The sequence below is a fragment of the Bos indicus x Bos taurus genome, chromosome 8 (assembly GCF_003369695.1).
Source record: "Bos indicus x Bos taurus breed Angus x Brahman F1 hybrid chromosome 8, Bos_hybrid_MaternalHap_v2.0, whole genome shotgun sequence".
Lineage (NCBI taxonomy): Eukaryota > Metazoa > Chordata > Mammalia > Artiodactyla > Bovidae > Bos > Bos indicus x Bos taurus.
The window spans coordinates 69,447,971-69,461,416 of record NC_040083.1 but is presented as its reverse complement, the minus strand read 5'-3'; the positions used below and the strand labels follow the sequence as shown (position 1 = coordinate 69,461,416).

General features: G+C 47.3%; 1 protein-coding gene across 3 annotated transcripts in view; it reads right to left on the bottom strand.

Annotated features, from left to right (window-relative positions):
* Nucleotides 1-535: 535 nt before the first annotated feature.
* The window catches only part of SLC39A14 (solute carrier family 39 member 14), a 51,481-nt gene continuing 38,570 nt past the window's right edge, over nucleotides 536-13,446 (bottom strand). The window contains exons 4-9 of one of the 3 annotated variants that reach the window (XM_027549854.1): nucleotides 11,047-11,216; nucleotides 8,982-9,104; nucleotides 8,063-8,251; nucleotides 7,705-7,912; nucleotides 6,443-6,627; nucleotides 536-3,677 (exon numbers count right to left, since the gene is read on the bottom strand). In XM_027549854.1, coding sequence (XP_027405655.1) covers nucleotides 3,531-3,677; nucleotides 6,443-6,627; nucleotides 7,705-7,912; nucleotides 8,063-8,251; nucleotides 8,982-9,104; nucleotides 11,047-11,216 — 1,022 coding nt within the window. In that variant the 3' untranslated portion in view covers nucleotides 536-3,530. The remainder of the gene's footprint in view (nucleotides 3,678-6,442; nucleotides 6,628-7,704; nucleotides 7,913-8,062; nucleotides 8,252-8,981; nucleotides 9,105-11,046; nucleotides 11,217-13,446) is intronic. The other 2 variants (XM_027549853.1, XM_027549855.1) reach the window with 2 other exon arrangements.

Here is a 13,446-nt window from a genome sequence, read left to right as displayed (position 1 = left end):
CAGAAAGTTCTTTTTAGGAGACACCGTCCATCACTGATAAAGTCATGGGCTCCACTGAAAGATAAGTTAATAATTTTAAAGTGAGCATGTTACACTATCTGAGGTTCCTTCTAAAGTGCAAGTGAAAGTCACTCACTTATGTCTGACTCTTTGCAAACCCATGGACTTTACAGTCCATGAAATTCTCCCGGCCAGAATACTGGAGTGGGTAACCTTTCCCTTCTCCAGGGGATCTTCCCAACCCAGGGATCGAACCCAGGTCTCCAGCATTGCAGGCGGATTCTTTACCAGCTGAGCCACAAGGGAAGTCCAAGAATACTGGAGTGGGTAGCCTATCCCTTTGCCAGCGGATCTTCCTGACCCAGGAATCAAACCGGGGTCTCCTGCATTGCAGGCAGAATCTTTAGCAACTAAAACCCCTCTCCAAATATAAGGTGGACCAGTAAAAGGAAGCTTTATGTTAGTGAGACATCATCGCCACCTTGTGTTCAACAGTTTTCATTACACCTACCTTACTGCAAAAGATGACACAGGATTCAACAGTTACAGAATATAGCTTTATTTATAGAATCTTACAAATAAAAACATTTACAGTCCACATAACTTAAGTTTATTTTATTTTCTAATTTATCTTCATAACACCTGAGTCATTTAAAAAAATACTGTGATGGAATTGCAGAACTGTAAAATAAAATATGAATAATAAAAGCTAACCTCTCTCTTTTGCAAAAATCAGACAACCTTTTGTTTCTTTTTAAGCAGATTTCCAACATATTGCTATATCCATATTACCATGTGGAAGAGGATTTACTAAAAACAAGTCTTAGGATACCATAAAAGAGAAGCTTTCTTTTTAAAACCCAAGGTGAAGGACCAGTGAAAGGGAGACCTAAGTTGACACTAGACACGAAAACCCTTGGAGGCAAGGACAGAAGACCTGCAAGCCAGGGGGAGGGTGAGAAGCAGCAGAACCCCTCCTCTGGAGTCACGGCTCCTGCGTGTTACACATACTTTCCTGGTTATCCTTAGAGAAAGGGAGAGAGGCTGAAGATGCTAATGCCAGCCGTGAAATAAGTCCTCAGAACTTGCTACTCCTCAGACTACTAATGTGTACAAATGCTTGAAACAGCAAACCCAACACTTCAGAAAGAAACTGCCACATTTTCAATTCATGAGGCAAATCTGTTGCCAATAGCAACAGGTAATCCGTTGCACAATTTCAGTGTCTCTACCCTTCCTAAGCTCCAATTGGGACTGGCCTCTGGACCAATTACAGTTTGAAAAAAACTCCCCTTTGAAGCAGGTGTCTGTGAAAGGAAAGTCAGTTCTTAATATGGATGTGCACGAGAAGGGAAAACACCCTACCGCTCACGTTTTATTTTTTTAATTTGCTCAAGGTTACATTTTTGGGCTCTTCTCCTAAAACTAGAAACCCACTAACACTTAGGATTCTACTCCACAGATACCAGTGTCTGTAAGGAAGGACAGATCTACAGGGAATGCTAAAATTATCAAGTTAATACATCAATGTAAATTAAGGGAAGCAAAATCGTCTAAGGTCCTAAGATTTGAGTGTTATTTCCTGCTAGCTCCTGAAAGCAATCTGAGAAAAATGAAACAGAAGAGACAAAGATTCATTTCAAATCAGTTAACAGTGACAATAATAACGACGGTATAAAAAGTTAGATTCCAACATTCAAATTGGTTCTTTGGTAAAAACTGGACCGTAATCCTACCAGGAAGTCTGTCCTGACAGTTCATCTAGAATCTTGAGAACTGAGTTTTCCTCCTCCTTCCGCCCATTCTCAAATCTATCCAAGTCAACAGGCAAGATGAGAAAAATTTGTAAAGCATCACCAGCGGTTTTCCTGCTCATGTTCAAGAACAGTCCCGGTTTGAAGGATGTTTCCCAAAGGAAAAAAAAAAGAAAAAAACCCAGAGTCGATGCTTTCAATTACTGTAGAGTGGAAAAATTTTCCTGTCAGAACGGAAATGTGCTCGGGTGGTGGCGACGGACCAGCGCTGGTCAGCCACGCGCACAGGTCGTCTGCAAGCACAGCCCCTGGGCTGCGACCACGGGCACCACTGAGGAAGGCTTCTGGAGAGGTCGGCTCCCCAGAGTGGCTGAGGAATCTCACGTTATCAATATGATAATAATACAGCAATTCACCTAGTGAACCTGGAGACGAGCTCCCCTCACAGCCAGAGCTCTGTGGAGAGGGCTCCACAGGGCAAGCAGGGGACCTACGGTCTCCCACACACATACACACACATGAATCTATCAATTCATTTTCTGAAGAGAGTTATTAGCATAATTCATGTTAAGTTCCATACAGGATTCGCCCTTTCTGGTGTGGGGTGAGGGCGGAAGGGGGACCCAGCTGGTTGCCGCAGGAGCTCCTGGGTCCCCTATTCTGTGAACACCAAGGATGCGCCCCTCCCAGCTCAGAGTTCTATCATGTGTACTGTTACTTGTGGCATTAGTAAGTCCTAAATGCTGCCTGCACTGACTGCACCTCCCATTACCCTTGTCAAGAAGACCCCAAGCGGCACTCCAGTTCTGAAAGCCAGCTTGTCACTTGGCAGCACGAGTTGTTGTCCAGGGAGGTGAATTTGTGCGGTCTCCCCTCCAACACGGGTGTTGTCACTGTGCTTAGAGTGTGCTGCCAGGGAGGCGCTGGAAGTGTCTCTCAGGAGATGGGGGTGGGGGCTGAGGGGTGGGAATTGCAGCAAAACCACTGGGTTTCTCAGAGGTCTCTCTTCTCTGCCTCCCGTGTCCTCCAGTGTTCATCTGAAAGGAGGGGAAGTTCAGGCAACACAAACTACTTGCTGTTCACCTGGACAACCACAAAACACCAGGTGCAGAACCAATTTTGGCCCAGGGTCCCAGTGGGAATAAGTGACCATCCTGACAAGACACCCTCCCCTCGTCCACACACAATGACCCTTGCCTCTCCTCCAGCCCTGCTCATCTGTTTCCAGCTTTGACTTCTCTTTGACAGAACAGGCGACTGAACAGACTTTGAAAATATTAGAGGGTTTCTGTCCTTTGTACTTCTGCTGTAAAAAAAACAGGCAAATTCACTTAAAAATGGGTCACCCTGAGGCCCAGGAAACACACTGAGATTTTAAGAGCCCCAAATTGTAGATTCACCTCCTAGTATTTCTCACCAAGCTGTGAGCCCTGGCTCTCTTTCTGTGCCACCTGGCCAAGGATTCAGAATGTCTCAGTGCTGGTTGGGAGAGAAAGTGGCCAAGGTAACCAGAGGGAAAAGTTAGGCTTGTCTTTTGAGCTGCGTTGAGAAGAGGAAAGGGACAGAGGCACTACCGAGAGGCTGGTTACCAGGGCAGCTTATTCCTTGGATAGAGCATTTTTAAAACCAGCTGACAGTTGAATGTAGGAATAGAGTCTGTGTCACAGTTTTTAATAGAACTGCCTCTTCCGAACCGCTTCCTGGATGAGGTGTCCTTGGGCCAGGGTCGGGCAGCCCAGGGCTGGACTGCCAACCCTGCCGACTCCTGGCGGGGCCCTATCCGATCTGGATGTGTCCCGAGTACATGGTGAGGACTAGCATGATGCCAAAACCAGTCAAGAGGCCCAGGTTCTGGATGACAAAGGGGATCAAGGCACTGCCCTTGCGTTCATCCTCTTGGCTCACCTCGTTCATCTCAGGGAACTGGGAAAGAAAAGGAGAGAACACAAGAGCTGCAGTTCCTTTCTTCTTGCAGCTCCTTCAAGTGCAGGACAATTCAGTCATATACACTATCGAATAATCATTACAATGTTTATTATTATTATATTTTTATGTGAAAATAACACATCATCAGTGTATATGATTATTGATATACTATTAATGATGTACTTGGAGAAGGCAATGGCAACCCACTCCATTACTCTTGCCTGGAAAATCCCATGGATGGAGGAGCCTAGTAGGCTGCAGTCCATGGGGTCGCTAGGAGTTGGATGCAACTGAGCAGCTTCCCTTACACTTTTTACTTCCATGCATTGGAGAAGGAAATGGCAACCCACTCCAGTGTTCTTGCCTGGAGAACCCAAGGGACGGGGGAGCCTGGTGGGCTGCCGTCTATGGGGTCACACGGAGTCGGACACGACTGAAGTGACTTAGCAGTAGCAGCAGCAATGATATAGTATTAATTAATACTAATTAATATACTATTTATTAATAATATACTATTATTAATAATAGCTATTATATATGATATTTAATCAAGATGCATGCATGCATGCTCAGTTACTCAGTCATGTCTGACTCTGTGATCTCGTGGACTGTGGCCCGCCATATCCATAGGATTCTCCAGGCAAGAATACTGGAGTGGGTTGCCATTTCCTTCTCCAGGGGATCTTCCAGACCCAGGGATTGAACCCACGTCTCCTGCATTGACAGGCAGATTCTTTTACTGCTAAGCCACCAGGATATATAAAAAAATAGGATTGGTTTACAAAGAAAATCAACAGCAGTAACTTCTAGAACTTAAACATTATCACCTTTCTCCAAGGTGGTTGCCACTGCTTTACAACTATTGAGCTGAAACAAAGTACTATACATATATGTAACCCTGGATATGTTTAGAGGCTGGTTAAAAATAACCACTCTAATAAAACTGCCACTTGTTTGGGAAACTGAGCAACTGTGTAAGGGGCCAGAAAATGGAGCTAAGTATTGCAGTGACTCAAGGTCTCCTGCAGCTGGCTAGCAAGGCATGCATGCCCAGTCACGTTTGACTCTCTGTGACCCCATGCACTGTAGCTCTACAGGCTCTTTTATTCATGGGATTTCCGAGGCAAGAATACTGGAGTGGGTTGCCATTTCCTTCTCCAGAGGATCTTCCTGACCCAAGGACTGAACAAAAAATATCCTAACCCATTGGCTGAGGATGGACTGTGGTGGTCAGTACTCTCATCATCTCATGAAAAATACTACCTTTTAGGACTTCCCTGGTAGTCTAATGGTTAAGAATCTGCCTCTCAGTGCAGGGGACATGGGTTCCACCCCTGGTAGGGGAAGATCCCACATGCCTTGGAGCAACTAAGCCTGTGCTTCACAATTAATGAGCCCGTGAACATTAGAGCCTGTGCTCCACAACAAGTGAAGCAATGAGAAGCCAGGAATTGCGAGAAGAGCAGCCTCGGCTCGTCACAACTAGAGAAGCCTGCATGTAGCAATGAAGACCCAGAGCAGCCAAAAACAAACAAATGATTTTTTAAAAATAATACTTTCCAAGGATACAGAAAATAATGCAATCAAACACGCCAAAGAACATGTCATGCCCTTAAGGAAAGAAATCAACTGCGTTAGAGAAAAAGATGCAACAAATCAGGTATTAAACTAGCAAACTCAAACAAACGTTAGTGCGCACAGTACAATGTACCCTTTCAGACACTGCTAATAACGTAAAGGAAGGTTAAGCAATGTTAAACTGTTAAATAATGTAATTTGGCAATACATATTAAAACCTCAAACTAATGCAGCCTTTCTGAGCCAGTGATTCTTGTTCTGGATCGAGTACATTCTCCCACCAAATACCAGCAGTGGAGATGATGCCTTTTTTGGTTTTGTTTTGGTGTGCCATGCTGGATCTTACTCCCCCAAACAGGGATCATACCCACGCCCCTTGATGTGGAAGTGCGGCACTCTAACCACTGGACTGACAGGGAATTCCCTGAAAAGGATGCCTTTAAAGAATATGCAGCATGAAAAATGTCTAGGATGTATTAAGTGAAAAAAGAAACTAGGATACAGAAATGCATATTCAGTGTGATTAGTTGTTTAAAAACAAACACGATGCATTGTGAAGAAACAAGAAATAAACCCAAGTGGTGGTGTTCTGAGAGAGAATAATTATGGGTTATTTTCTTTCCTTCCTTCCCTTCCTGCCTCCTTCTTTCTATTTATCTATGAATATCTAAAAGATACTTAGGTAAGGACCCTGGAGTTGAGATAGATCATTTTCTTCAGTGACATATGCCCAAGGAACATAGGCTTTTCATCCTTTAAAAATCTAATATCCCTTTAAAAAAAGCATTGTATACTTTAAATAGGTAAATGGTGTGTTATACAAATTTGGGCTTCCCACATGGCCGAGTGGTAGAGAATCCACCTGGCAATGCAGGAGACATACGAGATCTGGGTTTGATCCCTGGGTTGGGAAGATCCCTTGGAGGAGGGCATGGCAACCCACTCCAGTATTCTTACCTAGAAAATCCCATGGACAGAGGAGCCTGGCAGGCTACTAGTCCATAGGGTCGCAAAGAGTTGGACACAACTGAAGTGACAGCATGTGCACACACATGAACTGATTTGTTGATAAAGTTGTTATTAAAAACAAAGTAACTAATGTACCTTAGCTGTCATCCCACTCAATGAACTTAATAACCTGATCCAGTTTTGCCTACAAGGCATTAAAACTACAGAAGACTTACCATATCAGCCAGCGAAATATACAAGAACATTCCTCCAGCCAGTGCAAAGATCCAGTTGGCAGAGAAGTGGCTGCCGGCTAAGATGCCGAAGCCCAGGCCCACGTAACAGCAGCAGGCAGAGAGGAAGTTGAAGAAGAGAGCCTGCTGGAGACTCATGCCGGCGTTGAGCAAGATAACAAAGTCTCCTACAGCGGGGAGGATGAGAAGGGAGGGTGTGGACAGAAGAGTCATATTAGGTTGTGGGACACACAACTTGATGAGGACAGACTGCCTAAGTGTTGGATGGAGGCTGGGTGAAAATCCTGACAGCCCAGACTAGAGCTCATAATGACAGACTAAGGCCCCCTTGACCTCCACACCAATGATGCTTGCAAGCTTGCATCTATGAGGCTGGCCATGTGCGTCCAGCCTAGAGGCTGAACACAATGCATAGGATTTTCAAAAGAGAAAACCACCTAGCCATGGCCTCATTTCTCTTTTGATTGATGGTGAAATAGAAGGAGCTTCCTTCCTCAAAACTGTAATGCATGGTGTTTATAGGAAACAAAATCAAGATGGAGAGATGTTAAGTCATTTGCCCAAATTCACAAGCCAATAAATGGCAAAGCTGGGATATGACCTTGAATATCTGAGCCTCAAAAAAGTCTAGGCTTTTTACACTCTCCTTCTGATAAAACCAAGGACTTTCCAACTGGCTCATCTCTTTCTTCTACCCACCAGACCTCAAACATGCAGCTCAGCCTTTGGAAGATTAATAGGATGTAAGAGATAACCAATACTAAAAATTTAAGTCTAATGAATGGCATGCCATAAGTCCTTTTCATGATTTTTTTCCTCCATGTTTCTCACAATGAATCAACGAGCTAGGTACCACTATTAATCCCAGTGTAGAAGTGAGGAAACTGAGCCACAGGTTATGGGACTAAAGGGAAACAAACATGCTGGTAAAAACTCCATAATTTCCACTGATTGATTTTCCGGGTTTTTTTGGCCATATTGTGTGACATGAAGCACCTTGGTTCCCTGACCAGGGATCAAACCTGTGCCCCGCACAGTGGAAGTGCAGAGTCTTAATCACTGGACCTCCAAGTGTCCTTATCCAATGATCGGTTTTCAGTGACTGATTCGGCTGTTGAGAATCAGTGGTTTGATTTCACACAGCACAGAGAATGTGTTCACTGAACATGGTCTGTGTTCTGAAGGGCTGTGGGGAGGCAGCACAATGGACCAGGCTGGGGTGGGGGCAGTGCCCGGGCCCCTACCAAGCTCATGTGGGAACTCCTCACACAGGATGGCCACTGAGGTGCTGATTCCCTGGAAGACGGACACAGTGAAGGAGGCGCCGATAGCCAGGCCGTCGATGAAGTTGTGGAGGCCGTCGCTCAGGGTGATCATCCAGGCCAGCGTGCCGATGTCTGAGTAGCGTACACCTTTCAGCCAATGGCAGGCGCTCTGGGAAGCTTGCAGGTCCTGCCGGGAAGCCCGACCCCAAGGCCCCCAGGTCAAAGGGTGGACTACAGACCTTCAGGGCAGGTCCGAGTCATCAAGGCTGTTACCGTGGAACCCCTTCCCACCTCCCAGTCCCCACTTGAATCTCCCAGCGGAGGACAGCCCGCTGACCTGGACGGACAGGGAGCCCACGATGACCTTCTCGTCCACCACGGGGGTCTTCCCGTCCAGCTCCCCGCTGCAGTGCTGAGGAATCATATGATCCAGATCCCCATTCTGCAGCTTCTCTGTCACCCCCTCTTCCTGGTCCTTCTGGGAGGGGAGCGTCTCAGAGGTATAATGGCTGTGTCCGTGATGATGCTAGAGGCAGCGTGCAGAGGGGGTCAAACCAGAGCAACGCTCACCAAAACCATCCACCCAGCAAGTGCCACGAGCACCGGGAGAACCTCACTCCCACTGTCTGGGAAACCATGAGCAGGCAATGGAGAGACAGAAGCCGAGGGCAAGGCAATGGAGAAAGCTGAAAGGGGCGGGGTGGGGCGTGCAGCTGGCATAGGATGGATCTCAGAGCAGTGACCGAGGGGCCAGTGCTTATTCCTGGCAGGAGGCACAGCACAGGTGCTTAAGAGAGGCTCCTCGCAATGGCTGATTATATCCCATTCAGCAACTGTTTAGGGGAAAACTAGGAGCCAGGCACCAAAGGCAACTTCTGGGACCTACACCACAAAAACCGGTCTCATTTCCTTGCGGACATATTTCATATACAGTGCCCTTCCTACATCTCCTCAAGGGCTGAAAATCTGTTAAGGAAATAATCTAGAATAAGATAAAGAGGGCAAGTTACTGCCTGGGAGGAGGCACACAGGCCAGATCTGGTATCTGGTTTCTGGTTCGCCCTTGCCCCCTGCTTGTCCCCTTTCTGAAGTGACGTGGGTTTATCTACTCAGGAAGTTTGTAGGTTTGAATCCATGGTGGGAGGATCCAGCTAAGCTCACTGGATCAGCACTGAAGTTAACAGCACACCTGGGACAGATTTCTGAGACGGATGCTCTCCTGGGAGGCACTTCCTTTACCAACAATTAGGGCTCACCTCGTTTTTCTGTTTAAGGAGCATCTTCAAGATCTTCTCTGTGAAAAAGAAGAGATAAAAGCCCCCGAACACCACTGCAGACTTGGAGACGTAATAGTCTTCCATGGGGTTGAAACCGAAAGCCTGTGGACCCAGGAAAACAAAATGAGTTGAACTTCACTGGTCCCCTCTCCTCTCTTTCACCACCTCCTTGACTCCAAGAAAGGAAGAGACTGGGACAAGTCTTTTCATCTTTTTCCAGCAAAATCTAACCCTTGATGTTTTCCTCATGTCATGCCACTAGATCTGCTGGGTTCTCTCTAGCTGATTTTCTGACATCAGAAAAAAAGACATCAGATCGTCTTTCGAATTTTACTTTCAGGAAGAACAGCCTCGGACAAGGATGCAGAACTTTTAACAACAACCCTGTCTTTATTTCCTCCTGGTGCTTTGTAATAAGGGCAGACTCTGCCGGCAAATTCCGTATTTAAGGAGGAGACACTTGTGTTTATTTTTGTCATTATCTAGTCTCCCTGGATGACCTGCATGTAAACACACAGGGAGATGGCGTAATTAAACTTTCTAAAATGGGAAATCCTTTCCCTGATGGAACCTTAAGAATTGCAGCATCTTTCTGACCGCAGACCTCCCAGTGACCACAAAGCCAAGGGAGCAGACAGTATTACTGCATGTATCAATCTGGGGAAGTTTGTTTTGGGTTCTTGAAACTTCGCTTATTATGGTAGGAAAAAAAAAAAAATCCTTGGGAAAGCAGACAGGAGTAGAAGTTAGGAGAATACCATTCCCAGTGAAGCTCCTAACTTGTGTGCAGTGGCGGGGAACTTGAGAAAGTGTCTGCTGACCTGCTCCTCAGTTTTCTGATAGAAAACGGGCCTCAAGAGCAAACACCAGCCATCTCATGGATGGGCCCCAGATAAAAGTGGCCATCAGAACCAGGAACTCTGGGTTGCTTAAAAACTAAGTGTTTTTTTCTTTTCTGTTTTAAAGAGACAAAATGCAGTCTCTAACCCAGTGTAGTTTTCTAAGAGACATTAAAGGTCAAGTTCTAGAATAGAAATGACTCATTCAGGCCAACTTTCCAAGACAGTCAAACCATCTTAAGGGAAAGTGTAGTGGACAGAGGCAACTAACAGTTCTCCACTAAAAGAACCAGGACATGAGCTCTTGTGTAGGCCGGGTTCTGCATCTGTTAAACAGGTCAAACAGTCCTTGTTTCCTATACATCACAGAAGTGATCTGAGGATCAAGTCAAGAAACACAAAACCACAGCGTGGAAAATGAAGTGCTGCAAAGCGCAGGGCATCATCTTTCTGCTTCACCTCTGGCTGGTCCGGGCCTGTCAGACCACCCACAGGGAAGCACCTCATGCTTGCTTCCTGCATCAGCGGGTCTACAAGGAGACCACACAGCATCAGAAACTCCTTCTGGGCCCTGCTAAACCTTACAAACACAGTGCTCCTCCTCTGCCATGGAGGGTGTCCTGGTTAGCCCAGGTGAAGGGGCAATGGGGCCGTCAGCATGTGTGAGGCCAGACTGCTGGGTTCAGCTTACTTTCTGATACAAAGACAGAGGGTCTTTAGAAGTTTATGCCCTACTGAGGAGAACTATTCTTTTTCACTGAGACCTATTGATTCCGGTTTTAGAAATCCTTTGATTTCCAAAGCTCTAAACTGGGGGCCATTATGTGACCTAACTACACTATCTCTCTTCACCTGGTAGGTAGCGAGCACCAGGTGATTTATGAACATGAACTCATAGAACCCTCACGACCTCATCCTGAGGTCCAGCCTGTTATTTTTCCCCTTTTCTGCATGGGGAAACTGCAGCACAGAGGGGTTAGGTGACTTGCCCTAGTGCACAAGGGGAGCTGGGATCTGTACCAGCTCACAAACCTACTCCCTGCTCAAACTGCCTCTCCCTGTTCGTGTCTGTGTCCCGTCTTCACTTTCCAAAAGGAGAGATCTCCTCGCTACACCATCCGTGGAGATGGGGGGTGGTCCTCCCACTGCACCCCGCAGTCCCCCAGGAGGTGGCGTGCTCTCGAGAGGGCCCTGGCTCGTCATACCTCAGGGATGAGCTGGAAGAGGGCGTTGGAGTAGAGGGTTCCAATCGCCAGAGCTATGAAGTAGAGCAGGAGCCTCTTGTAAAAAGTCTTCTTCATGAAGGGCACAACGCTGGCCCCCAGGAGGGAGCAGAGGGAGATGACGGTCACGCAGAGGAGACCGTACCCCCAAACTGCCATGGAGAGGGGGAGCCAGGCCCACCCGGGACAGAGACGAGGGCCAATGCCCCAGGGTATGGCAGCCACCATTGAGGGAAGGCAGGTTGGGGGGAGGGAGTGGTCAGGAGGGGTTTGGTTGACAGATATTAACAAAGGAGACAAAGGAGAAGAATCAGAGAGAGACAAGCAGGGAGGGAGAGAGAAACAGAACATTTGTTAGTGATTCAAGTCTGATGAAATTTTCTTCAATCAAGTTCAGGAGAAATGGGGGAGGAGCTTGAGGTGGTCTTGGAACGCTGTTTCTCTCCTGCCCCTGCTGCCTGGTGGCCGAGTCCCACCTGCCTGCTGCTGTGCCTGGCAGGGCAGTTTCAGTCTTAGCCGAAGTGTCCCCAGGCCAGGCCAGAGGCTGCCTGGCAGACTTTGGACTCGAGGGCTGTCCGGGAGAGGAAACGAGAGCCCGGGAAGAGACCGTTGTGCTGCACATACACATGTTTGCACATCCAACCCACGCTGCAGGCACATGGACACTCCTCGCACCTGCTCAGCACTGCACAGGACACAACCAGGTCAGAAGTGCAGGACAGAAAGGATAAACAAACAAGGCCCGATGCCCGCAGAATTCACTCTCTCAACAGCCCGGGTTTTCTTGCCATTTTTTCCCTCTATGTTTTTTGTTTGTTTTTTCTTTTGGCTGCATAGCTTGTAGGATGTTAGTTCCCCAACAGGGGACTGAACCCAGGCCACAGCAGTGAAAGCCTGGAGCCCTAACCACTAGACAACCAGAGAACTCCCTCAGGTTTCGTTTGTTTCCATTTGCTTTGAGAGGGCTGCAGCATAGAGAACAGAGTTCCAAGATCGCCCTGCCAAAAAATATTTCCTCTTCCATTTCTCAGAGTCACACACTCCGGGCAGGACAAAGCCTCCCCTGTGAGGCCAGAGGTAGAGTATGCATCATTATTGTATTTCTATTCAACAGGCAACACAGCATTTCATTTCCGATCTTGAAAAAAAAAATTAATAAATTTAATTTCCAGAGCTGGAAAAAAAATAGCCCAAGATGAGGCCTGCCCTGAGAAGTGCTTGCTAGATTCATGTGCAATTCTGACATAGCATCGAGATGGTTCACCTTAAACCAAATTTCTTCTCTCATCATGAAGCAGGAACAGGTAAGGTAAGGCCGGCATCCCATAGAGTTTTTTTTTGGTCGCTAGTACAGCATATGCGATCTAGTTCCATGACCAGGAACTGAACCCAGGGCCCCTGCATTGGGAGCTCGGAGTCTTAGCCACTGGACCACCAGGGAAATCCCCATGATGTCTTCTGATTGGGAAAGGTGGGCAGCTGCCTATGGAAGGCAAAGCCAACATTCTCAAAGTGGAGGGGGGCACGTCACCCACCGCCCCACTGCACGTCCCTGCCCGAGTTGACAGGTGGGCAGACTGTCACCTTGGGCCTTTTTTTTTTTAAGCTCCTCAGTGTTTACAATTAAAGAACAAAATTAACGAATATTTCAAAACAGTCAAGTCGGGGCGCCAGGAAGTCACTCCTATCAGGAAGAAGTCAAGATGCAAGGTGTGAAGGGCTGCGGGTCACTTCACTTGTTTTTGTTTCCCAGTCTTGATTCTGTGTTTGGCTTTGTATCCTGCAGACTTTTTGTTTAGTCCTAAGTAGTGTCTCTTTTGCAACCCCATGGACTGCAGCCTACCAGGCTCCTCTGTCTATGGGATTTCCCAGGCAAGAATACTGGAGTGGCTTGCCATCGCCTCCTCCAGAGGATCTTCCTGACCCAGCAATCGAACCCGTGTCTTCTGCACTGGCAGGTGGATTCTTTACCACTGAGCCAGCAGGGAAGCCCACACTGTGTGGATTAGGGACTGCTTTAAAAAAAAAGGATCTTTTTAAGCCAGTTCTGCTTTTCAGTTGGTAACCTCTTTCCTTCCACCTCATTCCAGATGGATCATCTCTTGGTGGCCACATCTGAGTACTGCCAGGGCCTCTACTTAGATTGGCAGGGATCAGGAGGACCAAGGGTAGGGGCAGCCACCACCGACCACTTTCCTTTCAAGCCCTGCCAACTGGGCTTAGGAAAGGCACTGACTGGGGAAGGAGGCTGACAGATCCCCAGCATGGTGATGGTGTGGTGGTGGTGATGGGGGTGAGTGCTAACAGCCTTGCATCTGACAACCCCTGAAGAGGCCAGAGGCCGACCTGGGTGCCCCAGGAGTGACAGGAGGCCCTGGAGAT